Genomic DNA, 15,353 nt, shown 5'->3' with positions numbered 1-15,353 from the left:
TCTATAATTTTATAAATTTATAAATGGATTTACTATACCCACTGTATTTTGCACCTCAAAGCAAAGCTGAAACCATTTCAGTAAAAAAGAGAAAAAATTGCTATATGTATTTTTGCAAGTAACTGACCTGTACACATAGTTATAAAGTTAATTGGAAAGAAAAATTTACCTTTGTATGTAAAAAATATTATCTACCTATGTACATATATGTGTATTTCTTTAAATCTGTGGGATGAGGGGTCCTTGGGTGGTTCAGTTGGTCAGGTGTCTGCCTTCTACTCAGGTCATTGTCTCTGGGTCCTGGGATTCAACCCCGTGTCTGGCTGTCACTCAGTAAGGGGTCTGCTTGCCCCTCTCTGCTCCCACCCCCGTTTGTACACGTGTGAGCCCTCTCTCTCTGTCAAATAAATAAATAAAATCTTTAAAAATCAATCAGTCACTTAGTCCACAAGATGAGTGTGTAAAAAACACTATCTACCTACCTACACATAGACATATTTCTTTAACCCATAGGATGATCTTTTATGCCTTTTCTTTATTTTATGAAAATGTAAAGACCTGATGTATAATATCAAAAACTGCTATTCTGATGGTTTCTTACAATATTTAATCATTAGTAAATACTAATTTTAATTAACATGGAAAAGCTGTGTAGCCTGATAAATATGGATAAAACTATATGTGCAAGCCTGCATATATATATATGATGTGGCAGTGTTGTTAATTTTTTTCCATTTTTTTCTATCCTCTGCTTCACTTATTTCTGCTATAATATTTGTGATTTTCTTCCTTCTTTTAACTTTGGACTTAGTTTGTTTCATTTTTTCTAGTTCCTTCAGTATATAGTTAGGTTGTTTATTTTTTATACTTATAATAGAGGAATTGATAGCTATCAACTTCTTTCTTAGTACTGTTTTTGCTGCATCTCAAGTTTTGTTATGGTGTGTGTTCATTTTCATTTGTATCAATATATTTTCTAATTTCCCATTTAATTTCTTGTTTGACCCAGTGATTGTTCAAAAGTGTTCATTTCTATAAATTTGTTAATTTTCCCGTTTTCTTTCTGCTATTGATTTCTAGTTTTATCCTATTGAGGTCAGAAAATACATATGGTTTGATCTCAGTCTTTTCAGATTTGTTAAGACTTGTTTTGTGACCTAACACATGATCTATGCTAGAGAATGTTCCATGTGTTCTAGAGAAGAATGTGTATTCTCCTGCTATTGGATGGGATGTTCTGTATTTATCTGTTAGGTTCTTTCTTGTTGTTGTATTCATTATGAAAAGTGGGCTGTTGAAATCTACTACTATTGTGTTGCTATTTCTTCCTTCAGTTCTGTCAATGTTTGCTTAATATTTTTGCTCCAATTTGGGGTGCCATATGTATTTACAATTGTATCCTCTTGACAAATTCACCCTTTTTATCATTATATAATGTCCATCTTTATCCCTTGTGATTTTTTTTTGACTTAAGGTCTGTCATGTCTTAAGTATGTAAGGCAAGCCCTACTGTCTTTTGATTGGCATTTGCATGGAACATCTTCTTCTGTCCTTTCACTTTCAGCCTATATGTGTCCTTTAATCTAAAGTGAGTCTCTTAAAGGCAGCATATAATTGGAACTTGTTTTTTTATCCATTCAGCTATGCTATACCTTTTGATTCTGGAGTTTAATACATTTGCATTTAAGGTAACTAATGATAGGAAAGGAGTTAACTATTGCCATTTCTTCCACTGTTTTCTATTCTTTTCCTCTCTTGCTGTCTTCTTTTGCATTTTTTTTTTGATTATTTGTAATGACACACTTTTTAAAATTTTATTTTTTTTTCTCTAAAGATTTTATTTATTTATTTGACAGAGAGAGATCACAAGTAGGCAGAGAGGCAGACAGAGAGAGAAAGGAGGAAGTAGACTCTCTGCAGAGCAGAAAGCCCAACTTGGGGCTCGATCGCAGGACCCCAGGATCATGACCTGAGCCGAAGGCAGAGATTTTAACCCACTGAACCACCCAGCCATGCCTGTAATGACACATTTTGATTCCTTTATTTTCTTTTGTGTATCTTCTATAGGTAGTCATTTTCTTTGTGATGACCGTAGGCCTTATGTAAAGCATCTTATATTTTTAAAACAGTCTTTGTTAAGCAGATAACAACTTCAGACACTTAAAAAAAACTCTATTCTTTTTTCTCCCCTTACCACACTTTGTTATTGATATCACAGATTGCATCATTTTGTTTTACATATTTTTATAATTATAGCTCTTTAATACTTTGCCCTTTACTTTCTATACCACAGTTAAGAGTGGTTCATGCACCATTACTAAAGTATTTTACTGTATTCTGTATTTGTCTACATATTTACCTTGACCAGTGCCCTTTGTACTTTTATATGCTTTTGTGCTTCTCTCTAGCTAGCATCTTTTTATTTCAACTTTGAAGACCACTGTTAGCCGTTCTTGTAAGTCAGGTCTCGTGGTGATGAAATTCCTCAGGTTTTGTTTCTCTGGGAAAGTATTTCTTTGTCCTTTATTTTTGAAGGACACTTTTGCCAGAGCAAATATTCTTGACTAGCAGTTTTGTCTTTTAGAACTTTGAATATATCATCCCACTCCCTTCTGGCCTGTAAGGGTTCTTTCTGCTTAGCAATCTGCTGATGAACTTATGGGGTCTCTCTTTTATGTGGTGGATCACTTTCTTCTAGCTGCTTTAAAAATTCTATGTCTTTGACTTTTGCTAATTTGATTATAATATGTTTTAGTGTGCTCATCTTTGGGCTTATCTTAGGTTGGTTTGTGGAGCTTGGATCTGGGTGTCCCATTTCCTTACATACAATTAAGAATTTCCCATCTATTATTTCTTTAGATAAGCTTTCTACCTCTTTTTCTTCTCCTCCTGGGACTCACATAATGTGTGTATTTGTCTGGTGGATGGTGTCCCGGAAGTCCCCTAAGCTTTCTTTGCTCTTCTTAATTCTTCCTTTTTTTTGTTCCTTTGATTGGATAACTTCAAATGACCTGTCTTTGAGTTCACTGATTCTTTCTTCTGCTTGATCAGGTCTACTCTTGAAACTTTATAAAATTTTTTTTTAATGCAGTTATATGCTTCAGTTCCAAAATTTCTGTGTGATTCTTTTTAATATTTTTTGTCTCTTTGTTTATAATCTCATTTTATTCATGCATCATTTTCCTGGTTTGTTGAGCATTTTTATGATAATTATTTTGAATTCTTTGTCAGGTAATTCATATGCCTTGATTTATTTAACATTGGCTTCCGGAGATTTATTTCATTGTTTTTGTTGAGCCATATTTCACTCTTTCTTTGTATCCCTAGTTACTTTGTACTGGAGTCTGTGCATTTGAAAAAAATATAAGGATCATTGGTTTCATACAGAGAAAGAATGTCACCAGTCAGCATAACTAGAAACTCTGGGGCCTTTCAAAACTTTTCTCTTCTCTGGATTTGTGTGTGTAAATTCCTGATTAGAGAGGTTTTGCTTCTTACTTCAGGAGCTCATAATTTCTTATTCCCCCTCATATCTGTCTATGGCTCTTCAAGTTTGTTGGTGCTACTGTAAGCTCACCAGCTGTTTTTGTTCGTTGATTATTTTAGGATTTTATCAATTTATTTGAGAGAGAGAGAGCATGGGCAAGGGAGGGGCAGAGGGAGAAGCAGACTCCCCACTGAACAGGGAGCCTGATGGGGGATCATGAACTGAGCTGAAGGCAGACTTAACCGACTTAACATTGAGCTTAACTGATTGAGCCAGCTGGGAGCCCTACCCCCCACTGTTTTTGGTTCTCAGCTGTTCCCTGGTAGCCTGAGTATGCCAGGTCCCATCCATGCTATGAATTAGGTAAGACAGAAACTAGTCCTTCAGGCTGCCACCCCAAAAGCTAGAACATTGGACACACACTCTGACTCTTTTTCTCCCCAAGTAAAAGCCAGAAGTTGAACACTTTTTCCTGTTCATTGTGCACTGAGATGGGAAATTTTCTTCCTGTTCATTTTGCACTGAGAATCCAGAAGTTGGGTTTTTTTTGTTGCTGTTGTTCATTTGCACTGAATTAAGGATTTTTTTTTCCTATTCATTTTGCACTGAGATAGCACAGTGGCAAGTGAATTTGTTCTAGTTCAAACTATTGGTTTTGTTCTCAGAGGCCCCCATTGGCAACCATTCCATTCAGCATTTATATTTAGGCAGGGCTAGCTTCTGTCCTTTTAGTCCCTTGGATAACCTCTTAAAAAGTCTGAATACTAGACATATGTTCCAGTCTTCTCTTTCCCACCCAGGGAAAAGCTAGGAGTTGGGAGTTTTCTCCTAATCATACTGCTCTCTGTCAGGGAAGGAGTTCTGGAAAAGGAGTGCCACAAATTCTCCTGCTGATTTCTATGTGGCTCGTTTGCACTTGCCTGGAGTGCAAGAGTTTCTTGTTTCTGAATTCCTCACAAAGGGAATTGATCTGTGTATGGTTGAATTGTGCTTCCATGGTGGAAGGAGAGTCTGGGGCTTTCTGCTGTACCATCTTGCAGATGTCACCCAACATAAATTTTTAAAGTAATTTTTAAAGCATACTTTATATAAGCAAATAAAACTATATCATTAGACTTTTAACTGTAAAAATAATTGACCCATATAGAAAACTGGTCTCTTTATAGCTTTCAGCTTATTGAATCAATTTTTTTTTTTTAAGTTATAAAGCATTTTCTTTTTCCTGTTGGCTTACTTATGCTGGAAAGAAGTTGTGCCAAGTGAGAAGCTACAGAAATATTCCAGTCAAAAAATTGTTTTTTCTCCTGGTCAACTGGAATGAAACGTAAGTTTAATCTTTATTTTGGCAATATCATTTTTCTAATAAAGATCAAGGATTCCTTTTTTCTCCTTTTTTTTTATAAAGTGGAAGGTGTGATTTTTTTTTTTTAATATTGCCAGTTGGTTTGATTCAGTGATGTGATAAATATGCTCATACTAATAGATAACTGACCATATAGTTCAATAGATTAAAAGTCCATTTAGAAATCTAGACCAGCGTCCAATCCACATTATCAAACTGATCAAAAAGGGGAATTGAAAAAAAAGAATACTTAATCATTCACATACTGTGGATATAAGAGATATAAGAGATACCCTCTATTTGGGGTTGAGAGAAGTAGATTCTAGGTATAACAAGGAAGAAAAAATTGCCCAATAATATGTAATCTCCACCTTCCCATTAAAGCCAATTATAAATTTATTTAAACAGCCAAGTTTTTTTATAATAATTATCTATGCATGTATGATTTACCATCTGATTTTGGCTGATTGGTTCCTACTTTCTCATTTTATAGAGATTTATTAAATCAAAAAGAAAAAAGTACCTTCTTGACACAGTTCATTCCTTCTTGCTCTCCTCTGTCTCCCTCCTCAAGTCCTTACTTTACTCAGAATCTCAGGGTGTTCATAGACCCCATCTATGGCTATTTCATGATTACTTACACTTTTCCTTGCTGTTCCTATGACACTACTCCACTAGCTTTCAGTAATTTCTGTGGAGTCACCAGTGCTGCACTGATAACCGGTTTTCTTCCCACCTCAAATAGAAGAAAACTAATTTACGTCTCATCAGCACTTTACCAGATCTGGCTTTCTTGGAAGATGATTTGACTCCCCAATATTGGGCTTTTTCACTGGGAAATATGTGCTAAAATTTCTGGGACTCAGGATGGTGTCAGATGGCAGCACTTATCCTAATCTTAATGTTACCACAATCAATGACATGTGGCCTTCAATTTTTATATACTCCATGGTTCCTTCTATACAAAAGCAATTCCTCCTTCCACTAGGACTATGACAACATTTATTTTCCCTTCCTTAATGTTCTTAATTCCTTATATGTTCTTTAATTCCTTTGACCAAAGACCTGATCTTCAATTACAAAACCCTCTTCTATTGCACAGAATGAGTTCTGCTTGTAAAATTCATAAGTGGTTCCCCAATTCTCATAAGCTAAAATACAAATCCTGTGGTTTGGCCCCTATCCTACACCTTATCTCTGAAGTTAGCCCCACTCCATGGCCCTGCACGCAGTCATTCTGTATCTGATCTGTTTACCCTAACTGTAAACTGAGAGATCATGCCTCTGCTAAGGGTCCTCCATCTGTCAAGAGCACAGTGGCTTTACTGCCCATCATGGGACCACCTAATTATCTTTCAAAGTACTCTTTCACTTTCTCGGCAAACTCTTTTTTGTAACATTGGAAATAATTGGCCACTTCTCTTTTGTTGGTTGATGTGAATATCAATCTATTCTCTTATGGTCCCTTACTGAATTTGTTTGCTTATATTTCTGTTTGCTTTTGCCAAATGACACAAAGATCTTTTGTTTTTGTTTTTGTCATTTTATTTTCTTTTAAAAAATTTTCATTCTGGCCATAGCAGCATTAGTAGTATCTGGTAGAGTAAGAATTCAATATGTGTTCTTGAGCAAATGAATAAATTTCATGTAATAAGTGATCTTTTAAAAATGTTATTAATCAGCTCAATGACTAAAATTATTCTTTTAGCTTAATTACAACTTAGCTATTTAAAAAAATCAGACTAATTTTCAACTGATATGTGCTATCATTTAATTCAAGAAAAAACCTACTAAATCTAAAGTTGGTTTTTAAAAAATCTCCACACCCAAAAAAATCTCTAAATAAATCAAAAGTCATTAGTGTTCTTGGATAACTATACTATTTTTAATAGTCTAATAGTTTAATAACTACATTAATATTTTTCTTCTCCTTCAGGTCTGTACATGTGTATCTTTACTGTGAACTTTTTACTTCCCCCAGTAGAGTTAGTGAACTCAACCTAGAATTATTTTAATTTTATCTCATTTTCATTAGAAAGAGTTATTTACTATTTTTCTAGGAGACTGTAGTATTCTTTATGTATATTTTATTAACATATATCTATTACACTGTAATTGATTATACATTTCATTACTAGAGTCTACACTTAAGGATTGAAATTTTGTTGTTTAATAATATATGACAGAGATTTTGACTACATATTTCAATCATCATAATATGCCCCAAATATATTATCTCATCTTAACAACAAAAATATGAAACAGGTATTGTCATCCTTTTTTAAAGATCAGAATATTGAGGCTTCTGAAGCTTAATTAACTTTCCCTAGGTCCCACAACGCGTAAATGACAGAACTAGTGCTCAGACCTACTCTCACTCCAAAGCTGATGTTTTTACTGTGATTTCTATACTATTTCTTAAAACATATAAAATCCTTGGCAGAGTATTTATAAGTAGTTCTTGCATCTTAACTTTAAAAAAAAAAAAAATCTACTCCATTCTCTTATCAGCAGCCACCCCATTTTTATCCTCTGAGTTAGGGCAAAATCCTTCCAGAGAGTTGTATATTCTCACTTTCTTCAGTTGTTTTTGTTGTTGTTGTTCCTGTGCTCTAAAATATGCTCGAATTAGGCTTTCATCACCTCTGCTTCACTGAAGTTGCCCATTAGAGTCACTAGTGACCTGCGCAGTTAAATCTAATGTTGGTTTCTCAGTTCATCTTGCATGATCTATTTGGAGCATTTGGCACTCTTGATTTTACCCTCTATCTTGAAATATGCTCTCCACTTAGCTGCCATATTCTTTTTGCTTTCCTTCTCCTGTACTGGACATTCCTTCTCTATTTTCTTTTTTTCCCTGAGACTGATCATGGTCTTAGCACTTACACCTCTTTTCTCTTGTATTTACTTTGCTCCTTTAACTTTCTCTTATCGTCACATGGCTTTAAATGCCATCTATATGCCAGCTTCTCCAAAAAATTATATCACCAACCCAGGCATCAGTCACAAACTCCACACTTATGCATTCAACATGTCTAAAACAATACATGTCTAAAACAATGTAACTTTACATTCCAAGCTTGTTTCCATGGATAACCACCCTGGACGATCCTTTTCCGTTCCAGTTGTTCAAGTCGCGTATTTATGGTGAATAACCTCTTAGGTTCCATGTCCAGTAAATCCTATAGGCTCTCCCTTCAAAATATTTCCAGACTATTACTTCTTATCACTTTCATTAGTCTAGTCCCCCATTCTCTCTCCCCTAAATTACCATAGTTGCTATATAATGGTCTCCCTTCTTCTCTTGTACCTCTATAGTCCTTCTCACACAGTGGCTAAAGTGACTTCTTTTAAAATGTAAGTCAGGCTGTGTTATTATTGTGTTTAAAAATCCTGAAATGGTTCCCTGTTTCACATTACAGAAATCCTTATAATGGTTTATTGCTATACATCAGTATTAAAAGGAAAGTTCTAAACATATGAATTAAATCTCCCATTTTCACTATGAAAAACTCACTCTGATCTTAGGAAAACTATCTCATATAGAAAAAGAAAACATTTCAGAAAAATTTTAATGTTTATTCATTTTTCAACTGCAAAGTAAGGCAAATATATGGTTAAAACTTGAGGTCTATGCCAGCTGCTTGCATAAAAAGAAGCAATTCACTTATTGATTTGTCCCTTAAGTATTTTCCTTCCTTTTTTTTTGGTCTAAAAGTTCATTCCTTTGATTTTTTGATACCTATGTAAAAGTTAAAAAAAAAAAAATTTTCCAGCAAGTGTGAGATTATTCTGGCTTTAAAAACCCGTATGTGTTCAAGAAATTAATTAATAACTATTTAGAAAGCCTGTCTTCCTACCCTAGAAGAATTTATTTTTATTAATAAAAATGACAAAATGGAGATTGACAGTAACTATTCACTGTAACTTATTAAATTTTTTTCATTCTTGATATGAAAGCTCACTAATGAGTGAAGTTATACTTGAAGAAACCAGACTCAATGAGAAAAAGAACACTCTAGATTATGTGAGGAATAAAGTGAAATCATAGCTTCTATTCTAGCACAGAAATATGAAAACCAAATAGAAAATCAATTACAAGTAAAGGAGAGAACATTCAAGAAATTATTATGCATTCCACAAGATCATCAACATCTTATGTTGAGTTTCAGAGCTTATTCCTGGCTGAGAAGTATGTCTACATTATCTTCAGTGGATGTTTTGAGTATGAAACAATATGAAGGAAAAGAAAAACTTTTAAATATCTAAATGTAAAACAAATTAATTTTTTAATAGTCTAAACTTTGCTAATCTTGAAAAAATAGATTTTCTTTATCATAGTCTTCTCTTTCTTTCCCTTCCCTACTTTTAACTAGAATTAAATTTCATCTGTCTACAATGGCTAATATAAATTACTACATTATTGATTGAATAATGAATGTATTGTTGATGTGTTGCCACCATTTTCCACCTATTGTCTTATACAGTGTTTGATCCATTATGTTGATAAGGAAAAAATGAGGCTTACTTGTCATAGGGCCAGTATCTGAATGTAAACATACCCAGATCCAAACTTCTGACTTGTCCTCTCTGCACAGCTTACATATTGACATTACAGAGTTATTATCAACCAATTATATCTTGCCTTAAACTGCACATATTACCCCAACCCAATTTCCTCCTCATTTTATACTTCTGTATCAGTTAAAGTTATCTACTATAACATAATCTAGAAGGCTAGAATTCATCTTTAATTTTTCATTGTGCTATTCTACTAATACGCTGTTAGTCAAATATTAGTTATTCATTTTACCTCTAAAATAGGCCTTCTGTCTTCCCTCTTGTTAGCTGCTTTATTGCCCCCTTGGATCTGGGGCTCTTTATCACAGGGAAGAGCATATTGAGGAAATGGGTGCGTACTTCCTCAAAATCAGTATGGTCACTAGACTGAATTGATGCCTCATTATTTCTTAGGCTGGATACTGCCCAACCACTAAAAGAGGGTCACAAATGTCTTATTTGACACCTTATGTAAGGACTTCTCTCTGATATCCAGATCAGACAGCCAACTCCTACTATGAGAAAATTACCTGAGGCCTCAGTCTGCACCTTCCAGTTGCACATTGGCTTTGTTCATCATCAGTCCTGCACTAATTACTTACTGCTTAAATAATTTGATGTCAAAATTCAACTGGGAATCACAAGGCCAGTGGATTCTGTTATACTCCCCATACCTAATACCATCAGATATACAATATAAGCTGTCCCATTTGCTCTTCCAGTCACTTTCTTTCTTTTTCCCATCCCTTGATGAATCAGTTCCCATAAGTTCACTTATCTGCTAACCTCTGTTCAATTTTTCCATTTCTTCCTTGCATTTTCATCTTCTAGCAAACATATTGTCCCATATATGCTTCTTTGTGTGTTTGATTTCCTTGTCTCATAAATAGATCTCTCCTAAATGCTATACATGTCTTGATATTCTTATAATAGAATCTGATCATTTCTTATAACTGAGATGATTCCAAAAAGGAAAGAAAGGTACCTTCTCCCTTCCCTCCATTAGAGACCTCAGATCACACTCCCAACTTTCTGTCAAAGCTTTTTCTTTTGTCACCCAGGTGTATCCCTCCTAGTCTTTATAGTATCATTTGTAACCTTCTAGACATTCTCTTTTATATATTGATGGATTCAGTATCTAAATTCAAATTTTTCTCACCATGAACCATCCTGTGTTTATCCTTGGCCACTTTTTTTTTTGCCCAATATCTACAGTCCATCCAGGGTCTGTATTTGGAATTCCTTCACCTTGACCTATCCAGAAATTGGTATGTCCATTACATTTTAGCAATCATCGCCCCATGCCTAGGGATCTCATCATTACCCAGAATGGTTCACATTTAAAATAGTAAACAGCTCTCTATACTTTTAGCTGTCTTTTTCAAATATTCCCTTTTGCCATTAAGGAAAAGCTCAAATTCCCTTGCCTGGCCTACAGAGTTCTTAAGCATTCTGGCAACTACCTACCTTTTTAATAGCATGCTCTGTAAATTCCCCAATGAACTTGACCACATCCCTCGTTCTATGCATAAATGACCTTATCTATGTACTTTTCTCTTCTTGAAGTATTCTTTTCTGAATCTCCATCTAATTATAGCCAACTTACTCTCTAAGACACATTTCAAGTTATTTCCTTCCTTCCCCCATTCACTAAGACGATGTTAGTCATTCTTTCCTCTGTGTTTACAAAGAGTAAATTCATAAGTCATTATAAATTTTAAAAATAAGCTTACATGTCAAAATTATAATTAAAGCAATCCCCATTGATTGAATAACCAATCTCATTACTCTATGTATTTTTGCCATATTTCTGTTTTTATAAGATCAAACACAAAAGTTCAAAAGGATCCCTCAATTCAAAAAGTTGGTTATATCACATACCATTATATTAAAAAAAATCTATGAAAATATCATGGTAACTGGGTAGATAATCTACTTTTTTCCTTTATTTTAAGGATCAATTTTCCTCTTGAAATAAAGTCACTTCCAAGGGAATCCATGCTCACTATAAGATTGTTTGGGATTGTCTGTGCAACCAGTAATGCCAATTTATTGGCTTGGACTTGTCTTCCATTGTTTCCAAAAGAGTAAGTATATCATTCGTTCTTAATAAAGCTCTCATATCAATAAAAACCTCCTTGGAATTGACTATTTTGCAGTATATGGAATAATGAAAAAAAGAAGAAGGCATTTTGTTCCAAAACTGAGGTAGATCAATATAAATCATGACTATTGAAAGTGGAACTGAAAAGCAAAAATGTAGAAATGGCTTTAGAAAGAGACCTCATGCTCAACTTGTCAACTGGGTCATTTATAATAAAAAAATATTGGCATGACCAATTTCAATTGCTTTTCCTTCTCTGACCAGCCAGTTTCTCTGGCATTAGTAATTCAGAATGACTTAGATCAATACTGTCATTTAGAAACAATGTGAGTCATGGAATTCTGGCTGAAGTAAAATTATACAGTGTAACTGGTCTGCTGATCTTTATTGCCAAGAAGAAAATATTTGGTAACTTTAAGATAAAACTTTTCAGGAAAGCAAACCAACTATAAATTCAGATAGTCTGTCAGAACTAACGGCCATTGCAAAATTAACGGTTGACTTAACCATAAGGATTTGGAATGATTAATACTGAGAATATTTGATAAAGTCAGTAACATGGTTTTCTGTGCTATTAAAGAAATAATATTTCAAATAAATCAGCTTAGTTGTTTTTCATATGGCAGGACTCGCTTTATAATTGAATTTGGGTATTAAGGAGGGCACATGTTGCATGGAGGACTGGGTGTGGTGCATGAACAATGAATCTTGGAACACTGTAAAAATAAAAATAAAAACAAAAATAAAAATAAAATGTAAAAAAAAGTACAGGACCTTCAAAAATTAGAATATATATAGTTACTTTAATATTGTTATAAAGAATGTTTATAACATATAAAATGTAATAATATAATAATATAAACAATATAAAAATGTTAAGAAAATTCATCTGCTTTTGTCCCCAAATTTAGTCATTATAAATAAACTGTAATCAAAACAATTGTGATAAATCTTTAAGATCATCTTTGTTGGATTAATTCTGATCTGGGGGGTGTGTGTGTCTGTGTGTGTGTGTGTTGCTCTATTACTTGTTTTCATGTACCTATTTCCACATGTATATTTCTGTTGACAGTAATATATTTATCTTTGTAGTAGCTATCATCTAACATTGTACCTCTTATAAATAGACAATCAGTGGAGGTTTATTAAATTGAACTAGAAAAAAAATCAACCCTATAGGAGATTTAGGATAAAGTAAAATTTCAAAAGTCTATAAGAAATTCTTTAATCCTGAGCTGCCTGGCTGGTTCAATCAGCAGAGCATGTGACTTTTTTTTTTTAAGATTTATTTATTTATTTGAGAGAGAGAGAGAGAAAAAAAAAAAAACATGTGAGCAGGGGGATACTGGCAGAGGGAGAGAGAATCTCAAGCAGACACCTCACTGAGTATAGAGGCCAAGGTGGGGTTCTATCTGATGACCATGAGATCATGACTTGCGCGGAAATCAAGAGTTGGATGCTTAACTGACTGAGCCATCCAGGTACCCCAAGCAGGTGATTCTTGATCCCAGAGTTGGTAGGTTCAAGCCCCATGTTGGGTGTAAAGATTACTTTAAAATTAAAATTAAAAAAAAAAAAAAAAGAAACAGTTTAGCCCTAAAAGGAATGCCTACTGCAGTTAGCAGATATTTCAAAAATCTGATTTGTGGGCTAAGGACTTTGATTACTTTCTTACTAGGAGCAGCTCTGCAAAGTGTCCTTCCTTCTCTTGAGTGAGTTTCTCTAAAGTTTCAACTCCAGTATTCGTAACATCTAGCATGTTTGTAGAATAAAAATTCTAGCTCTTTTCTGAAAAAATTCAGTTCATTTTATTCCTTTCTATTATCTAATATATTACTTTGTGTAAAACATGTAATCAATAAACATTAAATATATAAGAAGTTTGGATTATATCTGTCTTTCAGATGAGATTGGGTGTGTTCAAGGTGGGATGACCATAGACTATATCTGTCTTTCAGACTAATCTTCAAGACTTTTTTTTCTAGATAGTTATGATAGTAAAAACACTGCCTCCCTGTTTTTCATCATGTATCACTTACCATTAGTAAACATTTTTATGTGAGTGCTCATCTTTAGTAATGCCATCTGGGACTGATAGTAGGTGGTGTTTTCCTAAGGGAAAGAGATTGAAATTGTGGATGATGAGACATCATATCAGAAAACAAAACTTACTTCAAAGAGCACTTTGATAAGCATTTATAAATATATTCCAAAAGATCATTTCTCATAAAAACCAGAAAATCTGCTTCTCTTCTGGGGTAAACAATTCAAAAAAAAAAAATCCAGATCTTTTCAAGACATCAAAAATACATCATGTAGGGCAATTAGGGAATGTGATGACTCCCACTGTGTTCATTGCTCTGAGTGACAGAGATTCTAACCCAATTTATTTGATCCAGATATTTCCAGATCACAGCAAATAAGTCACTTAATTTCATTTCCTATCATGGAATGACCCCTATCCATAAACATTTCATATTAAATCTGTCATTTATTACAATTTGACTTGCCCATACCTAGCGATGTGAAGTTGTCAAGAACACTTATATCCTTATTTTTTCTAGCCTACACACAACCTGAAAATATGCTGAATTAAAGGCTTCCTATCCCTTTGTCGTTTCCAAAGTGGTTTTCAGAAGAACCACGGGTGATTAAACTCAGATATATCGCTTATGGCTGCATCAGGAATGTCTACAAATAAAAATAAACTTCAACATTTTGAAGCACACAAATTCACGTTCAGGTCTATAAAAAACATCCAAAGTACAAAGTTAAAAGTTGGCCCACAGAAGTTTTATAATCCTATCTTTTTCAGATAGAACTTCCATTGCATTTATATTCATAATGCCTCCGCATTGCAATAAGAAAGGGTTTTTCTTATCTCAACAGTTTCTGTGAGCTACCTTCCCTACTTAAATTCAAAACTAGTGTGGAGTTACTTAGGGTTTCTAAATTGTGGTAAACTCTTTCAATACCTAAGTCTTCAACATCGAACAATAGATTCCCCTGGGGAGATTTTAAAATAAATCCCAAACCCAAGTGTTCCCAAATATTCTGATTTAAGTGGTCTGCAGTGGGGTCCAGGTATCAGTATTCTCAAAGCTCTCTGGGAGTGTTAAAGACCAGAAAAATTAGAATCTTTTCAGATTTTCAAAAGAGACCCAAAACAAATCTTAATTTCAAAACAACTTGACTCCTCAGATTGTTGCCTATGTAGCCAACCTTGACCCCACTGTATTTTACCATTTCAGATATATCCTCCAAATCAAATATAAAAAAAATTGTGGGTGAGAATTCCTTATTGTCTACCCTTCCTATCAAGAGAGACCCACAGAGTGCAAATATTACAAATACCTCATTTACAGATGAAGATCTCTATGATAAAGGAAGGTTAAAAGACTTTTCTATAAATCACCAGACTAGAATAGAACAAGAACCAGAATGCAAGTTTGATTTCTCTCTACGTGTGCTACTACCTTAATCTGCCACCCTTCCTGCCCTTAGGTGTCACACCTTGCTCCACGAATGCATTGTGACAATCTCAACAACATACAGGAAGCTTCTGCCTCAGTTTTGCCTGCACTCTGCTTTTGAGCATGAAACCTATTAGACTTATGATCAGCAGAATCCCAAAGAGTTTTATAACATAAGATCCTATGGACATGCTGCCTGCCTGTATCTGGTGTCTTTTCTATTCTTGGGTCCAGAATGCCAAGCCATGATGCACATAAATAGCATGGAGGACATGGGGAGTTAGAGAGGAGAAGGGAGTGGGGGGAAATTGGAAGGGGAGGTGAACTATGGACTCTGAAAAACAATCTGAGGGTTTTGAAGGGGCGGGGGGTGAGAGGTCAGGGTAC

The 15,353-nt window shown here is 34.4% G+C and overlaps 1 protein-coding gene across 2 annotated transcripts in view; it reads left to right on the top strand.

The window, feature by feature from the left end:
- Positions 1 to 15,353, top strand: part of PIK3C2G (phosphatidylinositol-4-phosphate 3-kinase catalytic subunit type 2 gamma) — a 354,996-nt gene that overhangs the window by 95,275 nt on the left and 244,368 nt on the right. For both annotated transcript variants that reach the window (XM_004755743.3, XM_004755744.3), the window contains exons 12-13: positions 4,689 to 4,811; positions 11,345 to 11,476. In XM_004755743.3, the coding sequence (XP_004755800.1) occupies positions 4,689 to 4,811; positions 11,345 to 11,476 (255 nt within the window). The remainder of the gene's footprint in view (positions 1 to 4,688; positions 4,812 to 11,344; positions 11,477 to 15,353) is intronic.

This window comes from Mustela putorius, unplaced genomic scaffold, assembly GCF_011764305.1.
Source record: "Mustela putorius furo isolate JIRA1106 unplaced genomic scaffold, ASM1176430v1.1 tig00537227_pilon_pilon_pilon, whole genome shotgun sequence".
In the NCBI taxonomy this organism is placed as follows: domain Eukaryota; kingdom Metazoa; phylum Chordata; class Mammalia; order Carnivora; family Mustelidae; genus Mustela; species Mustela putorius.
The sequence above is the reverse complement of the archived record's forward strand: the minus strand, read 5'-3'. Positions and strand labels throughout refer to the sequence as shown.